Consider the following 14,611-nt stretch of genomic DNA (forward strand, 5'->3'; position numbering starts at 1 on the left):
AACTGTGTGTGAGAAACATGATGATTCTGCAGCCACTGTGCTTTCATCAGCATAATCTTGCACATTACTTTCTAGTTTCAAGAGTGTAATTTTTGTCAGTACAATGAGTGTATCCTTGCTTATACTTATATTTTACATTTTGTACATTTAACTTTAAGATTGTTTGCAGATGATTTGGTTGTCTATAAGAAGGTAGTAACAGCAGAAGACAGTAACAATTTGCTGATGGACCTGTAGTGTTGACCCTGAACGTAAATAAATGTAATATATCACACACATGTAGGAAAGGAAATCCACTACTGTACAATTACACTACTGGCAACAAATAGCTGGAAACAGTAACTACCATAAAATATCAAGGAGTACATATTCGTAGTGACCCTATTTGGAATAAATGATGACTAACTGAAACCCTCAGCTGCCGACAGGTGTTGTTGATATACCTCAATGTGGACTGCTGAAAATGTGTGCCCCGACCGGGACTCGAACCCGGGATCTCCTGCTTACATGGCAGACGCTCTATTCATCTGAGCCACCGAGGACACAGATGGCTAGCGCGACTGCGTCAGATGCTTGCAATGCCAAGGCACTATCCAACATTGCAGTAGGCAGTTGTCATAATCTTTTGGCTTATCAGTGTACCTATATATATAAACAAAAGAAGCAAACACTAAGAATTAATTAAAAAGAAAATGTTATTACAGTATGGAGTATTTTAAGAAAGAGGAAGACCTGTAGTAATTATTCTGTTTTTTCACATTGTAATCTGTGTGTGTGTGTGTGTGTGTGTGTGTGTGTGTGTGTGTGTGTGTGCGTGTGTGTGTGTGTGTGTGTGTGCATATGAGCTTCCTTTCACACAGATGCGTGCACGCGCACGCATGCGCACACACAGACACAGACACACACACACACACACACACACACACACACACACACACACACACACACACACACTGTTGAGGCTGTCATTAAATGTTGTAAGAAAATAAAACCAGCAGTGCATTTTGACACCTGAATCAGTCATGTTAAGAAAGTAAAGAATATCATAATACATTAATTATACTAACATTAGAATTAAAAACACTTTTCACTTACTGTGTTACCTACAGCCATGCATTAGTGAAGATATTTCAGGATAATACCTGCAGATGATGAAGAAATTGATGAAATGTATGATGAGATAAAAGAAATTATTCAGGTAGTGAAGGGAGATGGAAATTTAATAGTCATGGGTGACTGGAATTCGAGAGTAGGAAAAGGAAGAGAAGGAAACATAGTGGGTGAATATGGATTGGGGCTAAGAAATGAAAGAGGAAGCCGTCTGGTAGAATTTTGCACAGAGCGCAACTTAATCATAGCTAACACTTGGTTCAAGAATCATAAAAGAAGGTTGTGTACATGGAAGAAGCCTGGAGATACTGACAGGTTTCAGATAGATTATATAATGGTAAATCAGAGATTTAGGAACCACGTTTTAAATTGTAAGATATTTCCAGGGGCAGATGTGGACTCTGTCCACAATCTATTGGTTATGCACTGTGGATTAAAACTGAAGAAACTGCAAAAAGGTGGGAATTTAAGGAAATGGGAACTGGATAAACTGAAAGAACCAGAGGTTGTAGAGAGTTTCAGGGAGAGCATAAGGGAACAATTGACAGGAATGGGGGAAAGAAATACAGTAGAAGAAGAATGGGTAGCTCTGAGGGATGATATAGTGAAGACAGCAGAGGATCAAGTAGGTAAAAAGACGAGGGCTAGTAGAAATCCTGGGGTAGCAGAAGAAATATTGAATTTAATTGATGAAAGGAGAAAATATAAAAACGCAGTAAATGAAGCAGGCAAAAAGGGAAGCAACGGTTGGGAAGGGAGTGAGACAGGGTTGTAGCCTGTCCCTGATGTTATTCAATCTGTATATTGAGCAAGCAGTAAAGGAAACAAAAGAAAAATTCAGAGTAGGTATTAAAGTCCATGGCAAGAAATAAAAACGCTGAGGTTCGCCGATGACATTGTAATTCTGTCAGAGACAGCAAAGGACTTGGTAGAGCTGTTGAACGGAATGGACAGTGTCTTGAAAGGAGGATATAAGATGAACATCAACAAAAGCAAAACGAGGATAATGGAATGTAGTCGAATTAAGTCAGGTGATGCTGAGGGAATTAGATTAGGAAATGAGACACTTAAAGTGGTAAAGGAGTTTTACTATTTGGGGAGCAAAGTAACTGACGATGGTCGAAGTAGAGAGGATATAAAATGTAGACTGGTTAACATCGAGTACAGATTTAAGTGTCAGGAAGTCGTTTCTGAAAGTATTTGTATGGAGTGTAGCCATGTATGGAAGTGAAACATGGACGATAAATAGTTTGGACAAGAAGAGAATAGAATCTTTCGAAATGTGGTGCTACAGAAGAGTGCTGAAGGTTAGATGGGTAGATCACATAACTAATGAGGAGGTATTGAATAGAATTGGGGAGAAGAGGAGTTTGTGGCACAACTTGACAAGAAGAAGGGACCAGTTGGTAGGACATGTTCTGAGGCATCAAGGGATCACAAATTTAGCATTGGAGGGCAGGGTGGAGGGTAAAAATCGTAGAGGGAGACCAAGAGATGAATACACTAAACAGATTCAGAAGGATGTAGGTTGCAGTAAGTACGGGGAGATGAAGAAGCTTGCACAGGATAGAGTAGCATGGAGAGCTGCATCAAACCAGTCTCAGGACTGAAGACAACAACAATATCTGCAACTATTTAAAAATTTATTTTGGACCGTAAATTTCATTTTTATTTGAACTACAACATGACTTGGAGAATGTTCATATTTGTAAGTCTACGATTTTTATTGCAGTAGTTTTTGAGTATCCACTAACACGTCTAGGTTTTAACATGCCTATCAGGACATATAATGACTACTATTTGAATCCATAAAATACAGAACATTCTTCACAAATTGCACATTGAATTTCTTGTGATTTTCAACACCATCATTTTCAGTTGGGTAAGAATTTGATTCACAGAAAACTTGTGCATTCTCTATATACGATCACTACATGTAACTTCAGCATGTTGGAAATGAGACTGATTGTCAACACAGAGTTGCAAGGGTTTAGAGTAGGGATGTTGGTGTGGAAGTGATGGCCTCTGTCAGAAGTAGTGAAAATTGAGTGTGATTGATTAATTCCATGCAAAGCAATGTTTTTTATGTGCCCAAAGTATTCTGAAGACCTTCACCCCTCACCCCCCCCCCCCCCCCTCGCCCTCCATGTCAAGTACTTCCCTCCACAAACAGGTGTTCTACACTGTATCTGATGAGATGGGATCTTTTAAGGGCTCTAAAAGGATGCAAAATGCACAGGCACTAATGTCTGCCTATTTTTCATATTTTAACGCACATTTAAAATATGGAGTCATGTTCTGTATCATGATAGTACATACTATATGGAAATTAAGGTATTTAATAAGTTTCCAACTGACATTTTATTTTATTTTTTTTATTTTTTTTTTTTTTATTTATTTATCTCTTGTTCCGGTGATCCATGTTATGACAGTATCACAGGATATGGAACGTGTCAATTTTACAAGCTATTAGAGAATATCTACAGTACTACTGCTACTATTCAGTAAGTGAATACTTGAACTGCAATAAATCAGTAACTTTTGTAATTTTTAACATGCAGACATACATACAATCTTCAGAACTGTTCTCTGTAATGACTAGGGTTAAGTCCAATATCTTCTAGTACATTGTACTAAACATTATCAAAGGATTAATAAAATAAATAAATTGATACCCTATTATTCTAAGTGTTAATTATACTTACCAGTGTACTATTAGATAAGGTCTTTAAAACCAAAGGATATTCTTAACCGTTCACTCCTGCGGTTTTTTTGCTTGGGTCTAGGCTACTGACAGAAGGTTACAGAGATGACTAGCACAGTCCCAGAATTATTTGTCAAAAGTTAATAGGTTTTTCAGGAACTGAATAAGGCTTTATTACATTTAAAATATACAAAATTACTTAAAATGATCTTTCAGGGTGGCATACTTTGAGGTAATCTTTGGAACATGGCCTCTTCCTGAAAGTTTTTAGCAGATCTGCTACAAGACACAGCATGAAATTTGTGTGTACATCTTCCTCTGTTTTTTTTTTTTTCAATTGATTTGTAAGCAATAAATGCTTTGCACACTGTAATAAACTGCTGGCCATTAAAATTTCCATATCAGTAAGGTCAGCAAACAATGGCAAATTACTTATTGTGTGGAGAGATTATAGTAGGAAGAATACCTGATTAAAATGTACGTGATTTCCAGGTATGCCACTCCATGCTGCTTCAGCTTGGTGCCAGACTTCAATGAGACTGGCTGGCAAGTGGCAGTGTGCCAGTTTCTGGACAAAACAAAAGCTGATGTTTTCAGTGGATGAGAGATCTGGAGACTCTGGAGAACAAGCTGGCAAGGGCTACAGTCAAACATGCTCTCTATTGATGTAGGTCATGACAGCATGGGCAATATGTGGTCTTGTGTTATTTTGTTGAAAGATAATGATAATCCTCAAAGACAGGGTACAGTCACTGGTATCAACACATCAGAAATATTGTGGCTGCTGTCCAAACTATTAGCTACGCAAACAACAGGTGATCATGTTGTGTACCCAATGGCAACACATACCACCACACCAGGTGCTGGACGTTTGCAAGAATGACAAATGCTATCTGGCAATGTTCATTCTCAGAGCCTTCAGACATATGTACATCCAATGTGATGCTGTACATAGAACTGGAATTTGTCTGGAAAGGCAACATGGCACCAATCCTCTGTTGATTATTGTTGTTGGGTGCACAACTTTGAGTGGAGTGCACCTCTCCTGCGAGCTTCTGTGAAGTTCGTAAAGTAGGAGACGAGGTACTGGCAGAAGTAAGGCTGTGAGGATGGGGTGTCAGTTATGCTTGGACAGTTCAGATGGTAGAGCACTTGCCCGCAAAAGCCAAAGGTCCCGAGTTCGAGTCTCGGTCCAGCACACAGTTTTAATCTGCCAGGAAGTTTCTTTATGGTGCAGTTAGAATTGTTACTATCAACCTTATTTTCAAAAAATAATGACATTATCTTACTTGGGGACTTTAATGTCAACTTCGCAGCCGAATGCAACAACAAAGTAGAGCTCCAGAATTTGCTTAGTTCCTACAATCTTCCATGAGTGGTTGACTTTCCTACTAGCATCACTCCTGACTGTCAATCTCAGATAGACAATATATTTTTAGATGTAAGTTTATAGCAGAACTTCACTGTCACCCCAATATTAAATGGCGTATCAGACCATGATGGACAGCTCCTCACTCTGCATGACTACAGATCTCTAAAGAAAACAATCTCAACCTGGAAGTCAATCAGACTTATGAACAAAGAGTCCCTGGAAATTTTTAACCAAAAGCTGCATCATGAAGACTGGAATTCAGCGCAAAGAGTAGATGATGTTGATACAAAATTTATCATATTCATAAATGAATCCTATCACACTTTAAAGTAACTTTTCCTAAAAAGTTTGTTAGGAACAATATTCCCTCATCCTTAAAGAAGCCATTGATCACAAAGGGTATTACAGTGTGATGTAAATGTATGAGGAAACTTTATATTGCAACCAGAGGGCCCAGGGACAGAGAATTAATCAGCCATTACAAAATGTATTGTAAAATCCTAAAGAAAGTTATTCAGACATCAAAAGCACTGTATTATGTAAAAGAAATTGATAATCCCAATAATAAAATGAAAACTGTCTGGCAAATAGTTAGCAAGGAGACAGGGAACAATAAAAAAAGACCCTTAGAAAATTTCAAAATCGAACACAAAGGGAATCTTGTGCAAAATCCTGAGATCATAGCTGAAATCTTTAATACACACTTCCTGTCAGTGTCTGAGCAAATAGGCTGCAAGAGTTCTGTGAATGATGCCTTGACCTTTTTGCAAAATGCTGTCCCTAACAAAATCATTCAAATGCATATTAGACCTATTACAGTATCAGAAACTGAAAGAACAATTGCCTCCGTGAAAACCAAGAACTCTTGTGGGGTAGACAATATTTCTAGCAATTGTACTTCTGTAAGTAGTATACTGTGCCATATTTTCAGTGCCTCTTTACAACAAGGAATTGTTCCTGATAGACTAAAGTATGCTATCGTGAAGCCTCTCTTAAGGAAAGGGGAGAAAACTGATGTTACAAATTTCAGACCAATATCTCTCCTGGCAGTGTTTTCAAAGGTACTAGAAAAACTTACATTTTCTAGAATTTTAGAACACATACATAAATTCAATATTCTTAGCAACATCAGTTTGGTTTCTGGAAAGGTCTGTCAACTGAACAAGCGATTTATACCTTTATAGATAAGGTTTTGGAATCTCTAAATGAGAAAATGGTGACAACAGGGTTATTTTGTGATTTATCTAAAGCCTCTGACACTGTGAACCACCAAATACTATTACTGAAGGCAGACCATCTAGGAATAATTGGTGTAGCAAGCAACTGGCTTCAGTCATACCTGACAGATAGGAAACACAGAGTAGTCTTAGACAAGTCAGACAATTTGTGTAGTGAAATGATTTCATCTGAATGTAGAGACATAAATTGTGGAGTGCCACAGGGCTCTATTCTTGGTCTTTTACTGTTACTATTATTTATAAATGATTTACCTTATTCTACCATGATACAGTGTAATTTTACCATCTTTGCAGATGATACAAACATAATGGTTAATGGTCATAGATGGTAAAATGTTCAAGAGTCTGTTAATATTATTCTAATATATTTAATGAAATAGTTTACTGCACATAGTCTTTCACTAAACCTTAGTAAGACTAATTATATTGAGTTCACACCAATTGCCAAAACTGAGGACGAAATGACCGTTAAATATGCCACGCAGGTCATAGAAAGAGTGGAAGAAACAAAGTTTCTAGGCGTGAAGACTGACTGTAGAGTAAACTGATCCCATCACATTTTAGATCTTTACAAGAGACTCAGCTCTTCAATTTTTGCAGTACGAATCATCTCTGACAGTGCAAACTTAAGCATTAAAAAAGCAGCATACTATGGTTACTCCAATTCTTTGATGGCATATTGAATTATTTTCTGGGGAAATCGATCTCTTGCAAAGAAAATATTCATTGCACAGAAGCTTATTGTAAGAGTGATGTGTGGTGTAGACCCTAGACCCAGCTGCAGAAGCCTATTCCAGAACCTGGGCGTTCTTTCAACTACTTCTCAATACATATATTCACATATGTGTTTCATAAAACACCGATTTATACAAATGTAACAGTGAATACCATCAGTACAGCACTAGGAGGAAACATGATTTCTACACTGAAGGTAAAAATTTGAAGGTTGTGCAGAAGGGTGTACAGTACTCCGGTCTAAAGATATTTAATGCTCTTCGTTCAGAAATCAAATGTGAAATAGCCAGCAAATCTACATTTAAAGAAGCTTCTGAGACAATTTCTTTTAGCTGTCATTTTACAGTTTGGAAGAGTTTATTAAACACAGTGATTAACTGCCTTAAAATTAAATAAGATGTATTGTCATATAAATTGAACATCAAGCTGTACATTCTTGTCACATATGTAACACTTTTTAGTGTTAGCTGCTTATATTTAACTCTCTGGGTTATATGACTTTTTCAGCTTTAATTTACTATGTTTTATACTTTGTATTCTGTAAGCCTAAGGTTTCTCATTTCATCACATTGTGTTATGTAACTTTCTAATCTTCACTTGTAAACAGAGTGTATAAGTACTTGTCATTGACAATGTAAAAATTGACACACACTACATCCATGTCAATTCTCACAGTTGGATCTATGATGTAATAAATAAATAAAAATAAAATGTTAACTGAAGTTCAAATTCAGTGTGTTTCAAAATAAAAACTCAAAACCAAAAGTTTGTAACCAATAATGAAATTCATTTTGTTAGATGACAAAGTTATGCTGTAGACACAAATCAGTCAGCTGAAGCAATCATTACATCCCTGAGGACAATGTGTGTCCTATGGAGACATGAGACAACCTGAAGTTAAACAATTTGCAGCATTTCGCATCTGGAGTACCAATAAGTTACTTAATTAGCATTTCAACCAAGGCTGAATATTCGTTTCATAAGAAGGTGGGAATGATTTTTGTGTATAGCTACATGAATGTAATGTATGCAAAGTTGCACAACCATATCAAAATTTATTTCCAGACAGAAGACAGATGTCCGAAGTTTTTTGAGGTTTATCATCACTGCTGAAATAGGATCTTTAGCACCATAAACAATGATTTAACCCTACCCTCAGGCTACAACTGTGTACATTAACTTTTACTGTGTCTTAGCTGCAACAGATGTACTTTTTCACAATGGAAACTTCAGGTACACATTTGTAAATGTTCAGTCTTTTCATCATGTGCAAGTGCTGCCAGATAACAGTTTCCACCCTGACCTGCAACTGAAAATATACTGGGATCATCTATGGTTTAGAATGTCTGCTCAATACTTTGCAAAGTTCACTTTCAACTATCTGCTCTAAGTTACGACTGCACAGTACACAATGACGAATTAAAGTTATTTGAAATAAATCCACAGTTTACAGACAATATATCCAAAATTTACACAAACATTATTTTCCTTCCTCAAGTAACACATTTTGACACTCCACAATCTTTTAAATCACATGATTGCTCAAATTAAAACATTGTTGTAGAGCTCAGTGCAAATATGCCTGATAATCATAAGCTTCGCACAATGAATTCTCTTTTATTGCTGATTGCACTCACACTCTCCTTCCTAAAGTACACAAAATTGCTGTCTTACAATTGGGACATCCAAATGTATTCAAACAGTGTTTGAGATTGATCTATACTATCCTGTATTTTCTTTGTCACACCAATCATGGTGCCAAGTTACTATTGACCAATTCTATTAAATAATATGTCTCAAAAAATAAAATAGTCAAATTAATCCTCTCTTTAAATGACTGAACTACATTTCTAGTTTCCCAAATACTGTAAGCTGGCATTTTATAACACACAAATGTCCTGTTGTACGTGACTTATTCACTCAATACATATCCATGTTAACATGTTTAATACGATCAGTAACTTACAACTCCAAATATTCATATGTCACATACATACCACACACATCCCTTCATCACTGAAGTATTAAGAGAAATGCAACTGGCATTATTTTACATAAAACATAATGTCAACAAAAAATTTAAAAAAAATGTAAAAATATATGTTTTACAGAAAATTGTTTTTTTCCCTGGTACTGAAAAACTAGATATTTGTTAAACTTCTTCATTCAGAATGTTACTGAAATGTGAAAGCTATAAATTCTGTGCATTAAGTAATTATTTATACTTCCCAATGTACTGGCGCTAATATTAACGCAATCCTTGGCTACTGACATTTCCAGTAGTGTATTCCACATTTCACTGCCTCCAAGGTAGTGACATCTCCAGGCTGAAGCTGCAGGCTGGTTCACAGAGGAAACATCAGTTACAGTTAAGCCATGAGTCACAGCTTGTATGCAGCTAACCTCTGTGTACTTTTATATGGGTGATGTATGGCACTACGCCACAATGGGAGAGCAAATTTTCACAATTACCATTTGTTGATTGATGAAATCTCTCATGGTATAATTCAGGTTAGATATCAACAATGTTTTAAGATCAGCAAATGAGCTGGGATTGTAGAAAATTTTCTGGTAGGGCCATATGCTCTCCCAACACATTTTAGAGGTAGTGTCCACAAGAGGTTTCTTCGCAACATCCTTGCATAACTGCTACAAGATGTACACTAGCAAATAAGAAGAAGTATGAGGTTTATGAATATGGATCTCCACCATATTTTGGTCATGTTATTCAAGATGCTTTGGGTGAGATCCATCATGAAAGATGGAGAAGTATGTGAGGACTAATTCCATGACTCAAAGGGTGATATCTAACATGAGAGATGGAGAGGTATGTGACGACTAGTTCCATGGCCTCTGCATACTCTTGAGATCAGTCTTATGCTAAAATATCACTGGGGCATCCTAGAACAATTGGTTTATGCATCAGATATTGTAATTATGCACCAGACATTTCTAATTCAGAGATGCTAATCAACATGTCACGGAAGCCTAAAAGTTATTTGATACTGTCCATGGGTATTTGAAATGATGCAAAAGTCAATGAATCCATGCACATGCAATAGCAAGCAGAAGACCTTTTCCAAAATCCATCTTTAATTTCTGACTTGAACTTAAAACTTCGTGTACTGCCTTATGGCAGGTCTTGTCATGGGGGAAGCCTCGTCAGAGAGGTCCACTACATGAGCGTCTAGGGAAGTGATTCCATTGGTGGTTTCCCGTTGCCTTCTACTGATGATGATAAAATGATAATGAGGACAATGCAACACCCAGTCCCTGAGTGGAGAAAATCTCCGACCCAGCTGGGAATTGAACCCAGACGCCTTGGCATGACAGACCGCCGCACTGACCACTTTTTTTTTTTTTTTAACCTCATTTTATTGTACACTCCTGGAAATGGAAAAAAGAACACATTGACACCGGTGTGTCAGACCCACCATACTTGCTCCGGACACTGCGAGAGGGCTGTACAAGCAATGATCACACGCACGGCACAGCGGACACACCAGGAACCGTGGTGTTGGCCGTCGAATGGCGCTAGCTGCGCAGCATTTGTGCACCGCCGCCGTCAGTGTCAGCCAGTTTGCCGTGGCATACGGAGCTCCATCGCAGTCTTTAACACTGGTAGCATGCCGCGACAGCGTAGACGTGAACCGTATGTGCAGTTGACGGACTTTGAGCGAGGGCGTATAGTGGGCATGCGGGAGGCCGGGTGGACGTACCGCCGAATTGCTCAACACGTGGGGCGTGAGGTCTCCACAGTACATCGATGTTGTCGCCAGTGGTCGGCGGAAGGTGCACGTGCCTGTCGACCTGGGACCGGACCGCAGCGACGCACGGATGCACGCCAAGACCGTAGGATCCTACGCAGTGCCGTAGGGGACCGCACCGCCACTTCCCAGCAAATTAGGGACACTGTTGCTCCTGGGGTATCGGCGAGGACCATTCGCAACTGTCTCCATGAAGCTGGGCTACGGTCCCGCACACCGTTAGGCCGTCTTCCGCTCACGCCCCAACATCGTGCAGCCCGCCTCCAGTGGTGTCGCGACAGGCGTGAATGGAGGGATGAATGGAGACGTGTCGTCTTCAGCGATGAGAGTCGCTTCTGCCTTGGTGCCAATGATGGTCGTATGCGTGTTTGGCGCCGTGCAGGTGAGCGCCACAATCAGGACTGCATACGACCGAGGCACACAGGGCCAACACCCGGCATCATGGTGTGGGGAGCCATCTCCTACACTGGCCGTACACCACTGGTGATCGTCGAGGGGACACTGAATAGTGCATGGTACATCCAAACCGTCATCGAACCCATCGTTCTGCCATTCCTAGACCGGCAAGGGAACTTGCTGTTCCAACAGGACAATGCACGTCCGCATGTATCCCGTGCCACCCAACGTGCTCTAGAAGGTGTAAGTCAACTACCATGGCCAGCAAGATCTCCGGATCTGTCCCCCATTGAGCATGTTTGGGACTGGATGAAGCGTCGTCTCACGCGGTCTGCACGTCCAGCACGAACGCTGGTCCAACTGAGGCGCCAGGTGGAAATGGCACGGCAAGCCATTCCACAGGACTACATCCAGCATCTCTACGATCGTCTCCATGGGAGAATAGCAGCCTGCATTGCTGCGAAAGGTGGATATACACTGTACTAGTGCCGACATTGTGCATGCTCTGTTGCCTGTGTCTATGTGGCTGTGGTTCTGTCAGTGTGATCATGTGATGTATCTGACCCCAGGAATGTGTCAATAAAGTTTCCCCTTCCTGGGACAATGAATTCACGGTGTTCTTATTTCAATTTCCAGGAGTGTATATTGTCATGGAATTTGTTCGTGGTGGACGTCCGATGACACCTGTTCATGTTGTTCGTTTATTCGAGCACTCGGTTTTTTTTATTACAGAGAGTAGCTAAACCCTCTGACCGAACACGCTGAGCTACCGTGCCGGCACTTGTGTGACTAGGGTCTCCCGTTGGGTAGACCATTCGCCTGGTGCAAGTCTTTCAATTTGATGCCACTTTGACGACTTGCGCGTCGATGGGGATGAAATGATGATGATTAGGACAAACACAACACCCAGTCCCTGAGTGGAGAAAATCTCCGAACCAGCCAGTTCCACTCAGCTATCAGGGCAGACTTCTGACCTGACAACTTTGTAAAATGTTCTTTCATTTAGTAACTAAACATCTCTGGGCGTACCTAACATGGACTTCCTTTGTTTTGCTGCAAGGGATCTACCCTCAAGAGGTTGCAAAAGCATTTCTCATTCATAAAGTAGATATTGGTCAGCAAACTATTACTTTTAGTTGTGATTTTTAAATACAATACTATTCTCAAATATAAATGTGTTCCAATGATGATACTGGATGTCAATTTCTAAATAATATATTGTCCCATGTTGAGTTTTAAAAATAATAAAAATTGTTCACTATAAAATTAGATCTTAGCAATGTAGCCACTACATAAAACTATTTTAAGAAACTAATTAACAACACCTAATTTCTAATTACAAAAAGGAGAAAGGATTTATCTTTTTCAGTTAATTAGTTGATCATACTTCTACTCTAGTATGAGAGAACCCCAGAAAATTTAGGACAGGAAAATCAAATTAATATGATTCACATCATCAGAATACAAGTACAACATCCTACTGATTGCTTGTGTTAAACATGCACTAGCACACGCAAAGATCACAATCCATTTGCAAATCTGACAGGCAAGGAAGTGTACAAATATGTTTCTCATAGAAGAAACTGATTCTTCATATTCCTCTGGTGCATTTTAAACTTAATTAAGTTACTACCTGGAGCAAAGATACCATCTCCATTGGTATATCCAAATATCTTCAACATGTGCTGCAGAACAGCATTCTCCACAAGCGTAAATGCTGGGCTCACCTCAAATGTATGCCTATAACATTAAACAAAAGAAATAATTAATTTCCTGATGTAATTAATTTCATATTTTTTCAGTATGACACTATCTGATTATGAAGTGAAATGGGACAATTAAATTAAATAATTAACAATACTTTGAAAAGCATAGTTGCTACTCACCATATAACGGAGACGCTGAGTCGCAGATAGGCATAACAAAAGTTTACTTTCGGGCAGCCAGGACTCCTAAGGAAATAGTTAACATATACACACATGTTGTTGTTGTTGTGGTCTTCAGTCCTGAGACTGGTTTGATGCGGCTCTCCATGCTACTCTATCCTGTGCAAGCTTCTTCATCTCCCAGTTCCTACTGCAACCTACATCCTTCTGAATCTGCTTAGTGTATTCATCTCTTGGTCTCCCTCTACGATTTTTACCCTCCACACTGCCCTCCAATGCTAAATTTGTGATCCCTTGATGCCTCAAAACATGTCCTACCAACCGATCCCTTCTTCTAGTCAAGTTGTGCCACAAACTTCTCTTCTCCCCAATCCTATTCAATACCTCCTCATTAGTTACGTGATCTACCCACCTTATCTTCAGCATTCTTCTGTAGCACCACATTTCGAAAGCTTCTATTCTCTTCCTGTCCAAACTGGTTATCGTCCATGTTTCATTTCCATACATGGCTACACTCCATACAAATACTTTCAGAAACGACTTCCAGACACTTAAATCTATACTCGATGTTAACAAATTTCTCTTCTTCAGAAACGCTTTCCTTGCCATTGCCAGTCTACATTTTATATCCTCTCTACTTCGACCATCATCAGTTATTTTACTCCCTAAATAGCAAAACTCCTTTACTACTTTAAGCGTCTCATTTCCTAATCTAATCCCCTCAGCATCACCCGGTTTAATTAGACTACATTCCATTATCCTCGTTTTGCTTTTGTTGATGTTCATCTTATATCCTCCATTCAAGACACTGTCCATTCGTTCAACTGCTCTTCCAAGTCCTTTGCTGTCTCTGACAGAATTACAATGTCATCGGCGAACCTCAAAGTTTTTACTTCTTCTCCATGAATTTTAATACCTACTCCGAATTTTTCTTTTGTTTCCTTTACTGCTTGCTCAATATACAGATTGAATAACATCGGGGAGAGGATACAACCCTGTCTCACTCCCTTCCCAACCACTGCTTCCCTTTCATGCCCCTCGACTCTTATAACTGCCATCTGGTTTCTGTACAAATTGTAAATAGCCTTTCAGTCCCTGTATTTTACCCCTGCCACCTTCAGAATTTGAAAGAGAGTATTCCAGTTAACGTTGTCAAAAGCTTTCTCTAAGTCTACAAATGCTAGAAATGTAGGTTTGCCTTTTCTTAATCTTTCTTCTAAGATAAGTCGTAAGGTTAGTATTGCCTCACATGTTCCAACATTTCTACGGAATCCAAACTGATCTTCCCCGAGGTCCGCTTCTACCAGTTTTTCCATTCGTCTGTAAAGAATTCGCGTTAGTATTTTGCAGCTGTGACTTATTAAACTGATAGTTCGGTAATTTTCACATCTGTCAACACCTGC

At 39.2% G+C, this 14,611-nt stretch overlaps 1 protein-coding gene across 1 annotated transcript in view; it reads right to left on the bottom strand.

The window, feature by feature from the left end:
• The window catches only part of LOC126259199 (acidic amino acid decarboxylase GADL1), a 193,181-nt gene that overhangs the window by 88,427 nt on the left and 90,143 nt on the right, over positions 1-14,611 (bottom strand). Inside the window, exon 3 of the mRNA XM_049955790.1 lies at positions 12,956-13,062. Coding sequence (XP_049811747.1) covers positions 12,956-13,062 — 107 coding nt within the window. The remainder of the gene's footprint in view (positions 1-12,955; positions 13,063-14,611) is intronic.

This window comes from Schistocerca nitens, chromosome 5 (genome assembly GCF_023898315.1).
Source record: "Schistocerca nitens isolate TAMUIC-IGC-003100 chromosome 5, iqSchNite1.1, whole genome shotgun sequence".
Classification (NCBI taxonomy): domain Eukaryota; kingdom Metazoa; phylum Arthropoda; class Insecta; order Orthoptera; family Acrididae; genus Schistocerca; species Schistocerca nitens.